The 19,696-nt window shown below is 37.8% G+C and overlaps 1 protein-coding gene across 8 annotated transcripts in view; it reads right to left on the reverse strand.

The window, feature by feature from the left end:
• The window catches only part of MAP7 (microtubule associated protein 7), a 138,335-nt gene that overhangs the window by 40,359 nt on the left and 78,280 nt on the right, over positions 1 to 19,696 (reverse strand). For all 8 annotated transcript variants that reach the window (XM_070417756.1, XM_070417754.1, XM_070417760.1 and 5 more), the window contains exons 2-3: positions 14,672 to 14,773; positions 10,248 to 10,325 (exon numbers count right to left, since the gene is read on the reverse strand). In XM_070417756.1, the coding sequence (XP_070273857.1) occupies positions 10,248 to 10,325; positions 14,672 to 14,773 (180 nt within the window). The remainder of the gene's footprint in view (positions 1 to 10,247; positions 10,326 to 14,671; positions 14,774 to 19,696) is intronic.

Here is a 19,696-nt window from a genome sequence, read left to right on the forward strand (position 1 = left end):
AATTCGATTCTTAAGGTTGTGTTATCTCAATAGGAATAGACATTACTACAATTATAATTACTTTTAACCCAAATGATCTTTTAAAGGAAGAACATACCTTTATCCATTAAACTCTTATTAAGTGCCACTTCCATTTTTTCTACCAGGAAATCAAGATCCTATTGCAGAGCCTTCTTTAAACAATTGTCTTTTTTTAAAACAGTCATACAGAGAATAGGCAAACAATGGTGAAATAAGCAAACAACACTTTCATATTATTGCAGAGTATGCTGGTGAGTGCTAGAATTATTACCAAGTACAGATCATGCAACTTTTTAAAACTGAAGAATAACATATAAAGTATTTCAAGATTTTAATAAGAATTTAAAAATTAATTTATCCTAAGAGGTTTAGCTATTTAAAATATCTCCTAAGGATGCCAGATAATGTGAAAGTCTTAAATCATTAAGAAATGATATTTTTGAATACAAGAAAAATAATCAACAACTGCTGTGGACTGAAGTGTGCCCAGCCCCACACCCCCCATTCATATGTTGAAACCCTAACTACCCAATATGACTGCATTTGGTGACAGGGCCTTTAGGAGGTAAAATGAGGTCATAAGGGTAGGGCCCTAATCCTATAGGATTAGAGGCCTTAAGAGAAGAGACCCCAAGTGCTCTCTGCACCCGACTCTACATGCTCAGATGCTCATTTGAGAACAAAGCAGCCTTCTGCAAGTCAGGAGGAGAGCGCTCATCAGAAACTGAACCCTGCTGAAACCTTGATCTCACACTTTCCAACCTCCAGAACTGTGAGAAAATAAATTTCTGTTGTTTTAACCACCCAGTCTATCGTATTTTGTTATGGCAACCTGAGCAGACAACTCATTCAGTATTTAAATCAACAATCACTAATTTCTTAGAGGCAGCTCTATAAAAGTATAATAGCATGTCCAAAAAGGAACTGTGATGAATATTATTAACCTTTACTGATGTGAAGTTAATATCCTCCCCTCCAATTCTGGGCTCATAATATAAAAAGAAATGAAAACCCACTGTAGCCCCCAAAATACTGGACATTAACATGTCAGTCCCACCCTTGAGCTGCTGCCACCAGGATTATATTTTAATGACACTGTGACAGTGTGTCAGTGCCACACAAAGGAGAGCTCCACTATCAATCTGGACTCCATTTAGAAACACACAGCGACTCTGGTACTGAAAAGAATAAAAAATGAAAAGCAGGGTATTGTAGTGGATAGAGCACGGGGACCTGAGTCCACCCCCCCACCCCATCCTGCTTCTGAACAAGAAGTGACTTCTGTGGTCCTGTCTGTCCCCTCAGATTGCTATGGTACCATCTTCCTGACAGAGTGACCAGGTGGGTCCACGGTAACATATAGAGCACTTAGCACAGTGCCATGTATGTAGTAGGGACTCAATACATGTAGGTAATTACAGTGAGTGAATCTTTTTGACAATCATATTAATTCCTGTTCTATTGCTAGAGAGAAATTCAGCCAATGGGAAAAACACAGGTGGGACAGAGAACTCAAATGGCGCACGCTGCACTCATGGGCTGGGTGGACTCCCCACTCAGTCACATTCACAATCCACTGCCCGGTCTGGTCCTTCTGCACAGGCTTACCTCTGTGTAGGTGGAGTACAAATTCACTATCAAATGAAGGAAAGAAAACCATGACACTCAGAGAACAGAGTAATATTATCACTTAATCTCTGACACACATACAGCTGCTGTCCTAGTTTCATACTGAGATATACAAGGATATAAATAGGTTACAGGTAACACTGAGTACCAGAATAGCCAGTAATATCCTGAAGAGCCAGAAACTGATAATATCTGAGTTCAGGTACAGATTCTGTCAATGATCCTCTGTGACCTTGGGGAAATTACCTAACCCATCTGACTCTAAATTAGAGAGTGTGTACAAAGAGATCTCCAAGCTCTTTTCAATTAATTCCCATGACTCAACTTTTTCTATTACCTTTGAGGACATGTGTGGGATTATAATTTGGTTTCTCTTTCTTGCTTTTTATGTTAAAATTTTAAATCTTTGTTCTGTATGTTAATAATGATTGATTACATTCAAGTAAATTTCATTTTAATGTTGCTTTGAAAACATTGACTACATGTGTTAAATAATAACTCTCAGGGAAAAAAAGGAATCTAATGGCTAAACCTAGATCATTAACCCTAGGGAGGGGACTGTGGAATGGAAAAATAAGAAGAGTATCTGTGCAAGAAATACTGATTAACTTCATTTAATAGTCAGGAAATGAGAATGAAAGGTAATCACCAGTAGTATAGAAAATCACAGCACCACTTTCACATTAATAAGGGGAATCATGGAAATTCAATGCTTGTATCAAACCAACCCCTACCACTAAAGCTACCTCTCCAATAAAAAGGGAAAAAAATAAAGTTAAAAATAAAGCTAAAAGGAATAAAATCAAGTCTATTACTTACAATTGAGACTTTTAGACCAGGCCAAAACAAAACCATGAAGTTATTTATTGTTTTTGTTGTTGTTGTTGTTGTTGTTTTAAACTTACAACAAATTGTCAAATAAAGCATAAAAATAATGAGCAAATAGCTACCAGGCAGGTAAAAACAATGAAATAAATATAGGAATAATACTACCAGACAAAACGTAATTGAATATCAAATGAGGGGGAAAAAACCCCTCAAACAAGTTAAATAGCTCTCCCAAGATCACATAATCTAAAAGAATTGCAATTTTACTTCAGCTCTGATTCCAAAGCCTGTACTCTCAGGTACCATACAATACTTCCTCCAGAGTCACATAAAATTTCCACTTGAATTTCTGTCTGCCTAAAATTTCCACTTGAATTTCCCAGTCAGATCCATCACATAACTGTACTGATTATCTGCATATTCATCCCTACCTCAAACCAGAACCTGCTGTTTTCTGTATTGCTAACAGATTCACTTAACCTCCAAATAACAGACCCTTTGCTCTACAAAGGGTCTTCCTCAATTTCTCCCTCATAAAGTCAATTATATCTCAATAAAGCAGCTTTTTAAACAAAATTTTTCCCTCATGGATGCTTCAACCTAACAACACATCTAAACAAATGACCCTATCATTTTACATCAGAACTATCTCTAATACTTTGTATCTTCTCTCAATCTTCTCCCCTGGAGGCTAATGGGACTGAGGTGCTGGGGCAGGTGAGTACACCTGTGGAAGACCTTCCTTATACAATGGGCTGAAGGACCTGGAGATAAGAGAGCCACACAGTACCAAACCTTCTTATCTTCAGGGCTACCATCATCCTGGTGAGATGTCTTCACCTCTTACTTTGTTCCGACACCCACATGATTTGCAGGTATTATCTTCACAGTCGCTCTGTGAGGTAGACACTGCTATTAAACATTTTATTATGAGAAGTCTGGGACACAGAGAGGTGAGGTAACCTGCCTGACATCTCACAATAAGCCAGTGGTGGAACTGGAATTCAAACTCTGGACTGTCTGACTCTGGAAGCACACAATGAGCCATTATACTAAAAGACATGATTTGAAACACCGCCCTAGGACTAAAGTTCCTCCTCTAAATTGGGACAAGTTGGTCATCTATTGGGAAGATCCCGATCTCCTAATGTCACTTTTAGTCTTTATCATCATCTGTTTATAAGACCCTTTACTTTTCAGATTTTAGATCTTTCAGCCTTCAAGGCAAAGTAAATCTGAAAGAAACAAATAATGTCTGCTTGGTCATGATGATTCATTCTATGTTAAAGCTTCAGCCTCTGAGTTACCTAACTCATCCCACAACAAGCATTTATTCTTCTCAGTCCTGAGCCTGACTCATGATATAGCTCCTTTGGTATGTGCTGATGCCCATATTCCTCCCACTATCGTGTATTCAGAGCCCACAGATGCTCATACCCTGCCTGACAGCCTTAGGAGCGTTTGCGCCATACATTCATTAAGTGATAACTTCAGGAGACCAGATGCCAAGATTGATCATAGATCTGCCCAAGTTTTATCCAGTAGGAATTTGGATTAGAAAAACTGCTTTCCCAAAGCCCACCCATTTTTATTTATTTATTTATTTTTTAGTTTTTATTTTTGGTGTGGGTTCTGTCAAAAGCAATGACTGTCCTAATCAAATAATGTGAAGTATGAAGTCAGGGGCAGTGCCACTTATGACTGTAATCAGAGGTACAGCATTCCTGGTTATTTATTAATTAACCCTAACTTCCCTATCAACATTTTTGAGATAAACATTCTAAGTCAGATTGAAATGATCATTTATTGCTTGTCTACGCTCTTATTATTAATATACTGCTGTCCTTGAGTTGACAACCCATTGACATTAGAAAGGGAAAAAAAGGCAAAATAAAAAAGCTGTGACTAGAAGGACAAGGAACTCTGGCGAAATTATCTGAGAAAAGAAAAACAAAACTCAAATATGGTTTAATTGACATATGTTTGAAGGTCAAAATCCTTTGTCTTTTATCTTATTGTTGTTTCTAATACAATACATCTTTTATAGCTCTGAATTTAGCGATAAAATCCAATATAAATGAACTGAATGACAGAATTTATTAGCTCAAAATTTTCATCATGAGCTATATGAGTCAATCACACAATCCTTTGAGAATCTTCCATAATTTTATAGAATCCCTGAAAGTCCTGTAGGGAATGTGACTCTAATGACATCAGTAATTCGCATCATCTTCCAAAAGGGAAACCCTGAATCTCCCTAAACACAGAAGACTATTTGTCTGGTAAACATTCCTTAAATATTCTCGAGTTTTGTCAGCATACTATAGGACTATTGCTTTTATAACATATATGAAGAACAAGCAGTTTTAAGACACAACTATTTGATAGATTACCTTTGTATATTTGTTCCTCTAAGAATAAGACTTTAAGACTTGCTTAAGAATAAGAATTCAAGACCTGTTTGACTTACCAATTATAAAGACAGGTATTACCTGATAATTTGGCAATGTCTTAACTAATTTGCAGTACACCTGCTGCATTAATCTCTACTTATATTAAAGTGCATAGACTTATGATGCATTTAACATTCAACAAACAGTTGTTAGACACTGACTGTGTGTTCTCGGTACTAGGCTATAGAAATAAAATAATGACAGTCCTTTCTCTTATGGAGCTTATTTTCCAATGGGGGCTGACAGACATATATGGAACATGTACATGCTTAGATGCTGACACTGTTGAAAAATAGAGAGTGCTAGTGTGAAGTGTGGGTGAGGGAAGGCCTCACTGAAGAAATGGCATTTAAACCACACCTGAAGGAGAAGAGGGAATGAGCTATGCAGGTATCTCAGGGAAGCATTCCAGCTGGGACACAACAATGTAAGTTCCAGAAGGTTGATATTTTCACTTCAATATTCCTGATCCTGGCTCAATAGTAACCACACATTAAATATTAATTGAATAAGTAAGTAAACTAAAATAGCATGAAATTCCTAAAAAAAAATAAGAGTGGTGATGGTTAGTATTCCTTTAAGCTACATAGAATAAAAAATTATACTGTTACACAAATTCTACATGCTCTGATCCTTGTAAATGTTTTTGAAGAAAAATTGGTAACCAGGATCTATTCCTAGTTCATACAGACAGATTATGTACTCAGTGGACTCCAAGGCTGACAAATGATCAATGACATGAAATTTTCTCAAAAAGTTGTCAAAAACTGCTTGCATTTTGCCCTCTTGCTGTGTCAAATGGAGCGGGCACTTGGCACTGCTGCATCGCACTTGAATGGGGAAGTAGTCTAACCCTTCCTTCACATGAGGGTTGCATACGTGCCCAGCTCTGAAATCTCAGGAAGCCAGCATGGAGGGCATAGGGATCGGTTTCACTTAACACCGTCACCATTTGTTGAGGACTTTTAACATGACAATGTCACTACTTGCTGAGGAATTTTAACAGGGATCTTGGTGACCCTGTACAAATTAAAAACATGCTTACCAGCTGATATGGCAGAAAAAAAAGAGGGTCTATTAACTATTCCATTTTCTAGATTCTTTTGGTTCCTTCCTTAAGCTAAAAATGAAATAAGTGACATTCTATTAAGTGACATTCTATTATTTGATAAGCCCACACAATAAAAAGTACAACCACTGTGTTAATTTGCTACTAAATGTGACAATACATAGTGAAGTGTTTAGAACACTGCTTAATAAACATTGATATTACTGTTTATGAATAATGTTAAGGTATTGTTAATATTAGTACTTAATTCAAAACTAGGGTAAAATAAATAAAAATCAAGAAAATCAGTAAATATTTATTATACATCTGCTTATACTTAGCACTGTGCCACATATTGGCATAAAAGAATTGGAAAGCAATGGTTATGCCCTTGAAAAGCTTAAAATATAAACAACCACGGAGGTCTATAAAATCCAACTAGAAAAAATTCAGTAGAGTATAAAAAGGTGAAAGATAATGAAGACTAAGAAGGTGTCAAAAAGAAAGACTGGTATTAACTGTGACAGAGCTGGACTGATGAAGTACATCAATCAGATAGATTTGGTGTCTGAGATACTATAAATGCATTAAGGCCTGGACAAGGATGATAGCATAGGCAGCAAATTTAAACTCATGGATCTGCGATTTATGCTGAAGACAGAGGAAGTCAGTCTTATGAATAAATGGAGTGAGGATAAAGGAAGTGTGGCAACTTGCACTTACATACTGGGCTAGAGAGAGCTGCAGCCTGAGCTAGAGGACTAGGCTGAGTCCAGATTGACCACTGGTAGCTACAAGTGGCTCAACAGGCCAGTGTGGAGACCGGTCAGTGCACAGCATTGAGCCACCAAGGAAGGGAGAAGGTTTTATTCTTCAAAAATCCCCAATGCTAACACAGGTAGAAAGATACCAGTTTCTCTAGCAGCACCAGAAGTATCTAAAATAGCTAAAAGGAATAATTTCTTAGGGCCCCCAAAATACTGGTGCAATTGATCGATACAGAGAAATGACCCAAAGGAGTAAATTTTGGAGTGAAAGTTGATGAACAATTTAGTTGTATAGAAGGTGAGTTTCAGATAGTAGGAATACATCGACTGCTTTATGAGTAGCTGGAGATGTTGAAACCATGAGAACAAATAAGATTTCCCCCCCATAGGAAAAAACGAAATTAAAGTTTAGAAGGGAGACGGCAAAAAAGATGCAGAAGTCAAGAGGGAGAAGTTTGAAGAAATGGCCTGAATAGAGTCAGATGGAATAGAATGGTTGAGGCGATTCCTTCATGTATAAAGCTTTTAAGCAGAAAATTAATGCTTTCAGAGTCCAAATGTTCAACCAAAGAGAGAGAACAATCCCAAACATGAAGATTTATGCCTGATTTTATGTGATAAATGGAAAGATAATGTAGAAAGAGCAGGCCACATGACATAATCCTACAATAAAAGCATTGAAGCATGACTCAGAGGTTTAACCCACAGAAAGTCATTAGTAAGGCCTCCCATTTGCAATCAGTACAAACATGATATGTCACCAAAAAAACAAACAAAATGAAAAGACCTTTATTCTCTCTACCTTGCTTTTTTTTAAAACATGGATTAAAAAGAATCTTTCAATGTTAATTTCAACCTACATCTAACAGTGAATAATCAGTTTCACTGGCCAATCACTTTAAATTTTGCTTTGTTGGAATTTCTAGAATGGACCCTCCCCCCCCCTTTTTTTTAAACTTGAAAAGCTTAAAATTTGAAAGCTTTGTAATACTGATGTTACCAACTATTTTTTGTTTTCAAAAAAGCACAATCCAAACATCTGCTATTCAGTGACAAGTAGTCTCTCACCCCCTTAAAAAAAAATTCAACTGCTCCCATAGCTTCTGCAAAGCACGGTTTATGGGTAGTTCGTCAAGTGTGCCCTTTGATTTTCTTCTAGTGCTAACAATTTTTTAGAAATCACCCTTATGTACTCAAAGGCACAGCTTAAATTAGAGGCTAGACTTTAGATGACACTTTACAAATGTAAGTAGGTGCATTTGCAGAATGTTTATTTGTATATTTAGAAGATTCCAGGGAGCCTCTCAAGACTTAGTTTCTACTATGATGGCTTATATGGAAAAGAATAAGCAAAAGGACACATAAAATTTAAAAATACAATGCAACTAATGCAAATAAAAAATTAGAATTGATCTATTTTATTAAAAGTATGATTTTTTGTAACAAAAGAGATGAGATCAGAATTAAGGAAAACTATATTTAACTTGGCAGGGTTAAGAAGAAAGAGAAACACTCGATAGTATATATTGGTTCACCAAAGAAGTAAAATTGTGATATTAGGATAATACAGTAATCTGAAAATTACTTTGACCCATATAATAATCTGAGGAGCATATTGGATTCCCACCTGTCTTTGCATCACTGCCCTCCAGTCACTGCCTCTTCTGTCTCCCTCGATTATTCTGCTTCACCCTCTAGTTGGAAGCTCAGGTGGCACCTGACATCCCCAGGCTGGGTTAGGTGCTTCTGTGGTTCTCAACACCCCTTTGCACACCCCTTCAATACCAGCCTGTATTATAATTGCTTTGTGTTCATCTGCTTCCTCACTGGACCGAAACTAGCCCTTGAGGGCTGGGTCTCCACCTTAACTCACCTTTTCAACACAATACCTGACAAATAAAAGTTCTGAATATATAAATTAATGAGTCATGCTTCCTACAAAATAATTAATAATGCATGGCTTTGAAAGATAAAGACCAAAGGGAAAGGTATGACTTAATGTGTAAAAGCTAATTCACGATGGGATTTAAGTCTTAAAGGAGTAGGCTGATGCTGTTGAGCTACTTCCACTCAAGTAGACATGAATCCACGTTGCAATTCTAAGGAGACATTTAATAGAGTAGGACCTGATCCCACTGGAATAGGTGGAAAGTGGATATGAAGGACACAGCGCTAATACTCGGATGGATCCAAAACCAGCCACCCAGGGCAGTCGTCAGTTTGTTCTTTTTGCTCATCTGGAGTCTCTTCCTGCTTCAGTAACTCTACCTTTTCCCTCTTTCTCAGTTCTGGTCCACCTGTCAAACCAAACCTGACCAGGGGCAGTGGGCACAGTCCACAGACAGTCCTACTCTCCAGGAACCTACCAACCTGCAGAAATCCACAAGGGACAGGGGACTTCAAGACTGAGCCAAAACTCTAGGCACAGCAAGTTGTTGAAACTTGTGTTGAAAAAACAGCAGCAAAAGGAATGACTTCATATGATCATTACGGCAAGGCAGAGAAAGAGGCCTGTGTTCAGATAACGTAAATAATGCCAATAGACTTTGAAAACCATATTGTAGGGAATTTCACAAATTTGGGCTCTTGAATAAGAATTTTAAAAAAGATGGGATACAGGGGCTGGGTTTCCCAATTGAAACATGAACTCTTACAAAATAGAACGATTTTGGCAACCTAAGTCAGCCCTAGTCTTAAAATACCCAGACACTTCAGAAACACAGACATACTGACCAGGCAATTCATCTTTTCAACATACATAAAGAGAGGATCCTGTTTTAGCAACTTTGCATAATGGACTGCAAAGTAAAGGAGGAGTTGGCACCGGCATGCTTGCTCTATGTTCTGGAAGACAATGAGGATGATTGCTGAGTGCTCTGATCTCGGCTTCCTTGTAAGCTAGTGCTGTGACCCAGCTCTCTAGGTTATTATATGGCAAATACTGTAGTTGCTAACCTTTCACAAGGGCCTCAGATAACAAAAGAAAAGTCAGAACCCTCAGCACAAGGTTTTGTGCTTTTCCTGGCAGCAAAGTGGCAGCATCTGTCTATAAATTCAACAGCAGCATTATTTTAACATGGAAAGCAGCAAGTGCCCCCTAGCAGTGTCTAGTCTCATAACTGTTCCCATAGAAAAGAACCATATGCTTACTGTCCTTGCATTTTTTAAGTTGTAAAATGTAAGCTGAGCCATCATGGCTCTCATATATACATTTCCTCCAGTGTCACATTAAACTGTGATTACAATATAGGAAAACGTGCAAATGATCTTAATCCTGGGCCAGACTTGACGATCGCTTAAAACTTGGTCCTGTGTTTATATCACATACTAAATTCTGTTTCACAATTAATTTGCAAAACTCATAAAGGCATGCTAGAGAGCATGGTTATTATAGTAATGTCCATTTGCTTAATGTTACGTGTCCATTACTCGAGAGGGGAGAAAGTACCATTTCAACAACAGTGTTCCTTAAAGACCAAGCGAGGGTTAGAAATATAGTACCTAGCTGCTTTTCCCGTTCCTCACGCCGCTCCCGGGCCAGTCGCTGCCGGTCATCAACCCGCAGCACAGGTGGAGGGTCTGAAAATGAGATAAAAAACATGAGAGGAAGAACATATTCTAAAAAATGAACTAATTAAATACACAGATAAGTATCTTTTTATTCAGTAAACTTGATAAATAATATAATGCTACATCTTATAATTCGTACATACAACTATACTTCCAGGGATAGACTTTGCTAGAATTTTTTGAGAGTTCCCTAGCATCTTTCTTCTATTTAAAAACATTATAGCCCTGGCTGGGTAGCTCAGTTGGTTAGAGCATCATCCCAATATTCCAGGATTACATGCTCGATACCTAGTCAGGGCACATATAAGAATCAACCGATAAATGCATAAATAAGTAGAACAACAAATTTATGTTTCTCTTGCTTTCTCTCTTCCTTCCTCTATCTCCCTCAAATAAATCAATCATTATAAAAAAATTACAAAGGAGAGTAAATCCTACGAGTTCTCATCACAAGGAAAGAGATCCTGTTTTTTGTATCTATAGGGTGTCCCAAAAAACATATACATACACTTTGAATAATTATAAAGGCAGTGCTTATTAAAATACATTTCATTTTCAACATTGGGTATACATTTTTTTTGGATACCCACTATATAAGATGATGAATGTTAACTAAATGTATTGTGGTAATCATTTCCTAATATATGTAAATCATTATGTTGTACACTTTAAACTTACACAGTGCTACATATCGATTATATTTCAATAAAATAGGAAATAATAAAAATAAAATCAAAAGACACATGGCAAACAAATATATAGAAACATAACACAACTGTAGCCTTTTGGCTATTTTCATCAAACAATATGTATGACGTTTTGTGTTCTAAGCTACTGAACTTCTATTATGTTTTTATGCTTTAAATGTCTATTCCTTAATAACAAATAGAATCCCAGTACAGTTACTCTGAATAGACATTCACTAATTGGATGTGAGAACCCAGCTTGCAGTCAGATAGGTTTTCAGTTCCTGAACTGTCACTCACTCACAGAGCTACTTATCCACTTCTCTCTCAAGCTATGACTTGGGTTTCATGGGTCTTTACTTTTTACCTATAAAATAAAGACACAATAGAACCTATCTCACATCATTGTAAGGATTAAATAAAATAATTCTGTACCAATGTTAGTATAGTGCCTAGCACATGATAAGTCTCAGTAAATTCATTCATTCACTGAACATATGAAAATAATTTAACATTATGACCATCCCACATTGTTTCCCAATAGGCCTAACATTGTCAGAATAAAATTAAGTTACTGATTCTCAGAAGGAAACGTTTTAAGAGAAAATAGAACTTTGGTGTAAATAACTTGCAACTGTACTCTGCATTCAATCTCCAATCTATGATGATTAAAAAGTACAGTGACTACCCAAACTGGGGCACTTTTACAAGTGAAAGGGAGTGCTAGTAATATTCTGTCTTCGATTACATGCATACACCTGGACTGTCCTGCACAAACTGGAACTTAAGAATGATTCTCAAAGATCAAGCAAGCCAACCCACATCTGCAAGACTTCTATCTGAACAACTACTATTTATACGATAAATAACTTCTCTTAGGGCTTTGCATTTTACACAGCACTTTCACATATATTATTTTACTCTTCACACAAATCCTATGAATTAGCCAAGCATTTATTCATTCAGTGAAGAGTTATTCTACCTATTTTCCAAAGAGAAAACGGAGGCTATAGGACTAAGGGAGACGGCACAGTTAAGTGTCCAAGTTAGGGCACTTAAAATCAGATCTCTAACTCAATTCTGTGCGAATGGCCTGATGGAGCAGTGAGGAGCTGCAAGATCCCAAGTCAGGCATTCCTCTGTGAGGAAAAATTATTTAGAAATAATTAAGTAGAATTAAGTTTCAGTGACTCTTTTAAAGACCTGTGATGGAGGGTTGGGAAAGAATAGGGATTAAGAGGGATGTTTAATGAACTTGAATTTCTGCTTTTCTCAGGTACATATAGTTCATGAAGAAAATGCAATTTTCTCTTCTAATTGGGCCAAACTCTTAATCATTTGGAAGCAGCTGATGGAGTTATAAAGAACCATCTCCCACTTCTGTAGACGTGGACAGTTCTGTGACTTTGCAAATTGTGTCTTTTGGTCTGGGTTCAAGCATTCACCGCTGAGAACACTGGCCCTTCTGGATAACCCGAGACACCATGTGCCCATACTTACAAAAACACCACAAGGGCTTTCCATTCATGCTTCAAAGATAAAAGATGAACAACCTGAATGTGAACAGATGCTTTCTAAATCAAAGACATGTTCTAGAGTTTTCTAATGGGTTTAAATTCTCACAAAGTACAGAAGGGAAGGAAATGAAAATTTACTGGGTTAAAAGGGGCCCTAAGAAATCATTTATTTGGTCAGGATGCCCATGTCTGGTTAGGGCAATATTCAAAATATCCCCAAATTGGGCAAGTATTTTTTTTTTCTTTTCAAGTTCTAGAGAATGAAAATTAACAACTTATTCTACACAGACATTCCCATGACTCATATTCGCTAAAATGAAAGGGTTTTACTCAAGTCTAATCCTCCAACATGGAACCTCTTACATTATCATTTGGAGATATGCAGGAAAATAACATGATGGTTTTAAAAATAACAGCCTTTTTTGTACCTTTGCTTATCTCTATATACAAGAAAGCAGACATATGAATGCTTAAAATATACAACCAGCCTGAAATGAAATGTCTCCTCATTTAACCTGACTTTAGCAACTTCAATGAAATGGCTCTATAAAGAGATGGCCAATTGGGGTGGAGAGTTTTTGACCTCTATGCTATTTCTGCACTCTATGCAGATGTGTCTTGTCACACTGGAAATTCTGTGTTAGAAGTATCTATTCATATATTAGTTTACTCCACCACAATGTCAACTAGAGGGTAGGGATTGTGTCTTTTAATAATATACCCTTAGTACCTACACAATGCTAAAACCAGATGAATAAATGAGTCCTTGGGATATAGAAGTATAAATTGCACAGTCAAGAATGGAAGAAATTTTCATTGAAAATTTCAGAATGGTATAAAAATTGATTAGAAATGATTGAATGGCAGAAAAAAAAATCGTGACTGTTGATAGTGAGAACAAGGGGAAAATAGTATAAACCATTTAGTTATATTCAATTCTCATGGCAAAACCAATGGGTTTTCATACTAAAGAACTTTTACTTCCACAAGGATGCTCACTTGAATATAAGGAACAAAAGCCCTCCAGAATAAGCCCGGTGAGGATAGGGGTCTCATTGTTTTGTTCATACACTATCTCTCACAGTCTCAGGCATAGAACAATACATATAATTATAATTAGATGGTGGGTGGATAGATGGATGGATAAATGAATGAATGGAAAGACAAAACAACTAAATGGGGAAATATCAGCTTGCTAATTGAAATGCCACTGAAGGCTACTCATGCAATATTTGTAATAGTATTACTTCTTCTTTCTTCTAAGTGACCAGCCGATTTACGTCTTATTTAAAAGTGTCTTATTTAAGACCTTTTCCATATGGGCAAAAGCTCCACAAATGTACATATAATGGAGGATGTTTCCTATGAGGCTATATGCAATTATCTCTATGTTTATTATTATTATTTTTATTTATTTATGTTTATTGATATTATCTCACTGATTCCCTGGTCTTGAGTAACTTTGGCCTTGGAAGCAGCATGAAGTAGACTTCCAAGGCTCTCGTAGAGTATTCATTTTGCCTTTACCTTCCTTTGATTATCTCTCATCATCATACTGTACATTAGTCTCTCCCAAGGACCACACAATGGTTGTTGGATACCTGGAAGTAAATGCATTGTCTATCCAACTGTTTGTATTATGTTGGATAGACCGAATGGAACAGACTATGAATCATAGGTTATTAAATGAAATTACTGTGTAGCTGTACAATCATTGTAGGGATTGGTGAACTAAAACATAATTCTATACCAGCTTTGTTATGTGTAAAGATTTTCTTAAATGGTTTTTGAAAAGTCAGAAAAGTGATATGCAATAATGCTGGGCATACGGAAATGTGTCATATCTATCACTTCAAACAGGATAGTAAAATTATTACCTCTTATATACTGCTTGACAGTAAACAGTGCATCCGCATACACCATCTCATTGACTGTCAAAATGATCTGAGAGGTAAATAGGGGGAATGCCTTTGAATCTCCATTTTAAAAAGAGAAAATCAAGGCTTTGAGAGGTTCTCTAACAAACTCGTACAAGTCAGTATGAGCGTGTGTTCTGGTGGCAGAACTGGAACCATGCTCCCCTACATCCTAGCATGTCTTCAAGGTTTTGGGGATAACCTTCCGTTTCCGCAGCAAATGCAATGCATCATACCTGGCTTATTTCCTGCGTGGTTGCTATTTTGTCCTGAAATAGCAGAGGGCGGCCGGTTGGAGGCAGCAGTTTTCTTCTCATGTACTTTGTAGCTGTCAGGAGCTACACAGATGAGACAAAAGAGAAAACACATATTTACTTGCTTAAAATTTATTCAGAAACTTTCACCTATTCAACATTTTCCTGTTAACCTTTGCATCGGCTACTAGGCTAGATTTAGGAAAGAAAAAAAAAAAGATGACGCAGTTACAATCCTTGCCTTCAAGGCACATGCTGTTCGTAGGGAAGGACACATCCAACAAGCAACAGCCTTCGTGTAAGGAGCCAATCCTGTAGCTGTGGCACGTTCATGGGTCTGTGAAGCCGTTTACCCTGCTGTCCCAGCTTTCACATAAAACAACCGTGTGGAAACATGATTGGAATCTAAAACCTCTGATCTTAGTTCTTACAAAGTTCATGTGTTAGGCAGCAAAAAATTCCAAGAACACAACCAAGTAGGTCACCAAAAGGGAACCGGGATATAGAATGTACTATGGTTTTGATAAAGCGTCAGACAGGAGTTCAACAGCAAAGACTATTAAAGAGATTAAGGGAAGGGTATTCTAGGAAAGGAATGAAGGGCAGTAATACCGGGCAGTTCTCTGGTTATATAAAGTATAGGGTTCTCCAGGACCAAACAATTTTTCTTTACCTGTATTACTTTATTTAACATATGTCCAGAGGGTATTTAAAGATGTTTGCTACACTTATAGACTGAAATCATGTCAACAACCAAGCCCTCGCTGTGGCTCAGTGGTTAGAGCGTCAGCCTACACAGCTCTCATCCCACTCAGAGTAAAACACAAGGTCTCTATCATGGCCTAGGCAGTGGTCGGCAAACTGCGGCTCGGCAAACCGTGGCTTGCGAGCCACATGCGGCTCTTTGGCCCCTTCAGTGTGGCTCTTCCACAAAATACCGGCTCTTCCACAAAATACTGACTTCTGCACATGGGCCACGAAGTTTCAATCGCACTGTACGTGCACGCCTGCACGTGGTATTTTGTGGAAGAGCCACACTGAAGGGGCCAAAGAGCCGCCTATGGCTCGCGAGCCGCGGTTTGCCGACCACGGGCCTAGAGGGTACTATACGGTACAGCCTTTACCTTGTACCACTTTCCCTTTATCTGCCCTATGCATACTGACCAACTCAGTCCATCTCAGAGCCTTTGCAATTACCAGAAGTGTCTTCCCAGTTATCAACATGGATCTCTCCTTCACTTTCTTGGGGTCACTGCTCAAAGGTGACATGAAAGACTCCCCTTGACCTGTCTGAACTAGCACCCCATCACTCATCACTCCCCTCTTGTCCTTATCCTGCTGTTTATAGCCCTTGCCTCCTGACTACTTCCTTTCCATTAGGCTGATATTGTCTACAAAACAGAAGTCATTTGCTCAAGGGTTTTAAACCTGAAAGGATGTGATCATTATTGTGCTTCAAGAAGACTAAATTTAAAAATGTGACCCACGATGTACTAAAAAAAAATTACTAAATTTACAAAGTTTACCTTTGATCTCTGAATGGGGAATATATTGAATTTTTATGGCTCTCTCTCAATTACATATACTATTAGCTAGCATGGAAAATCAGACTAAATAGCAAAAAATATCTCATGCAACTTAAATATTGCTCAGTTTCTATTTATTGGCATTACATGCTCAAGCAAACATTGATTGGTTTAACTTTTATCCAATTGAGCTTTCTTTGCCTTATTTTCAGGGAAAGGTCTATAAAGATACAGTAAGAGAACGGGCAGGCTGCTAATAAACAGCAAAAGGTCTCAAATTAGTGGTTTCTGGTAGGATTTTGCCACTTGAGGAAACTTTACCAGGAGACTCACCACTGGAAAAAGGCTGTGTTCTGTGTGTACACACTTAACGCTGGGGGATGGGGACACATCAAGGGGAGCATGAGTGAAGCCAGGATAGGCTCTGACTCTGACCCAGAATGGAAATCAGAAAGTGCGATGGCTTCTGTGATGCCAAAAACGAGTTGCCAGCTGTCACCATGGAGCAGGTGAAGCCCATCCTAGTTAGTCCTGCCTATAGTCTCACAACTTTAGAGGCAGCCCCTAAAGATCAAAAATTGACTGTACTTGGAAACTTTGCCCTTATTCTGCAAAAGTTAATCTTTTAAAACTGCTCATAAAGAAGTTAATAATTAAGAAAGATAAACAGAAAGGAGTGCCACCCAGATTTGGAGTGCTTTCATTATAATTAGTAAGCTGTTTAGGGATCTTCTACTTATTATTTTTAATTAACTGAAAGATAATTAGGACCACTTGTTTAAACTATATTTCAAATGTATTCATTTCTTTCTTGCCTTATTATATTTGACATAATTTAAACTTTCTCTGATAATTGAGTATCTGCACTGCCCCAGGTCCTGATTATTTTTTAATGTTTTTATTGGGGGTCGAACGACCCTTTCACAGGGATCGCCTAAGACCATAGGAAAACACATATATAATTACATATTGTTTTTGTGATTAATCACTATGCTTTAATTATATTCAACTTGTAACAATGAAAATACATCCTGCATATCAGATATTTACATTATGATTCATAAAAGTAGCAAAATTACAGTTATGAAGTAGCAACGAAAATAATTTATGGTTGGGGGTCACCACAACATGAGGAACTGCATTAAAGGGTCATGGCATTAGGAAGGTTGAGAACCACTGCCCTAACTGAATATTATGTCACAGTGGGACACAAAGGAGATTAAAAAGACCACAACATGCCCTAGCTGGTTTGGCTCAGTGCATAGAGCATCAGTCAGCCTGTGGACTGAAAGGTCCCAGGTTTGGTTCCAGTAAAGGGCACATGCCTGGGTTTCGGGCTCAATCCCCAGTAGGGGGCGTGCAGGAGGCAGCTGATCAATAATTCTCTCTCACTGATGTTTCTATTTCTCTCTCACTCTCCTTTCCTCTCTGAAATCAATAAAAACATTAAAAAAAAAAAAAAAGACCATAGCACATTCAGTACAAGTGACTTTTCTGAATAATCCCTGATAATTTTTGGTTGAAATTTACTTTATTGTCTTGAACCTCAAATGTGAAAAATAAATTGCAATTAAACTAGAGGTCTGGCTACTTGGATTACAATTTATTTATATCTGTCTTTTATTGGATCCACTCTAATCAAACATCTATCTACTCACTTATTATCATCTGAATCTCAGAAATTCATTTCTATCCCAGAACACCTTCTGGGGCCTACTCAAGACAATTTTTGAAATCTATTTTAAGATTTTTTTATGTTCATGTTAAACAGGTTAAATTTAGTAAAATAAAGGGAATTTAAAAATTGTCAGCTGTTTAGTCCAAGATTATATACTGCTAATTTCTTAACATTCAGTTGGATATTTATTTAGTTTTCAAGCTATCTTTCCACATTTTATAGGTTTTTTTTCCTCTTTTATTACTGTAAGATTCCTTATTTCTGCAAAAACCTCTCTGGTTAACACTCTATTTTGGTAAGAGGGAAGATACAGACTCAAAGAGACCTGCATTCAAATATGAGCCCTGTTACTAACTGAATGACTTTCAGAAAGTTTCTTAACTTCTCTGAGTAGGTAGTAAAGGGGTGAGACTGTGTAACTCGCAGGGTTGTTGGGAGGATTCATTGAGAAGATGTATGCTAAAAGTCTATCATAGGGCTTGGCACACAGCAGGGATTAACAGCCATTCAGTCCAACTTCATCTTTTATGCTCTTCCATCGAGGTGCCGGGCCTCACACACCCACAGCTTCTGTGCCGTGTAGGTGTCTGGAGGTTAGTGGGGTATAGGCACTTTCAAGTCAGCCGACCTGGCTCTGCCGTTTAAAACTGTGAAGCCTCAGTGTAGCCCTTATCCTCAGTCCTAATCCCCATCTGCAGAGAGGAAAACACACTTACTTTCAGAGTCGTGAAAATTAAATGAGACTGCCAGACCCGTGGTAGGCTCAATAAATGGTAAAATGTGCTTTTTGCTCTCTATTTATTTCCTGTGCAACTGTCGGGCAGTGGGTTCCTATTTCCGCAGGGCTTTGCTCACCCAGCACAAACAGGGAGAGCAAGTTTATGTAACTTGGTGACAGTGGTCCTGGGAGCAAGGTACCAGTGAGGCAGGAAGGTCTGGCCCGGCTGCTGGGTTCAGGGGTTTTCAGCTCAGCCACAGCCCTCAGGTAGGCTACACTGACTGGGAGGTTTTTAGGATACCCTAGTTTGGAAGGAGGTAATCATCAGTCTTTCTGAGACTTAGCAAGATGACAGTTTTCTGAGATTTAATGGCCTTCAAGTTATCATCACATTAAGTAAATATAAGCCTTAAAAAAAAACACCCTTCATCATAATGAGAAAATAAAAAACTTATGAGAGACTTTCTTTTTTTTCCTTTTCCTTTTTCTTTCTCTTCTTTTTTTTTTAAACGAAGTGCAGGGACTTTCATGGCTTAGGAACACAATGAGAACACGAATTTATTCATGTAAGATCTCCAACATTTAAATACCTGGAAATGCTAGGTAAGTAGCAGATAGGATCACATATACCATTTTTAAATTTGCCATTAAAATATAAATGACTCAGGTGACTGCCCAGTAGTTGAATCACTTTCCTTCATTTTTTTAAAAACAGAGAACTTAGCCACATACTATGATACTCAATAAGTCTTCGCCTGCTGCATAAAATCTTTACTGATCTTCCGGCTAGCTTGAAAGCTTTATTCCATTAGCGTCATGTGTGCATGTTGGAGAAGAGACAAGAGGAAGGATACAGAGAAGCACCCTGGTGGTCTGGGACTGTCTCTAAATCATTCTGAGCAAAACACAGAGGCAGCAGACATACAGGTCTCTCATCTAGTAAAAATTCTGCAGCTCCAATGGGTGCCCCAACGTGCCTCAATGCTCCACATCCTCCATAACTCACTGCATTCCGTGCAACGTCCTCCTATGAAAGTCATGGGCTTCTCACTGCTTAGTTCCTATTGTCTGCTTGAAGAGTCTTC

Source organism: Myotis yumanensis, unplaced genomic scaffold, assembly GCF_028538775.1.
Source record: "Myotis yumanensis isolate MYYU_CA2020_CCGP unplaced genomic scaffold, mMyoYum1.0.hap1 SCAF_6, whole genome shotgun sequence".
NCBI classification, from domain to species: domain Eukaryota; kingdom Metazoa; phylum Chordata; class Mammalia; order Chiroptera; family Vespertilionidae; genus Myotis; species Myotis yumanensis.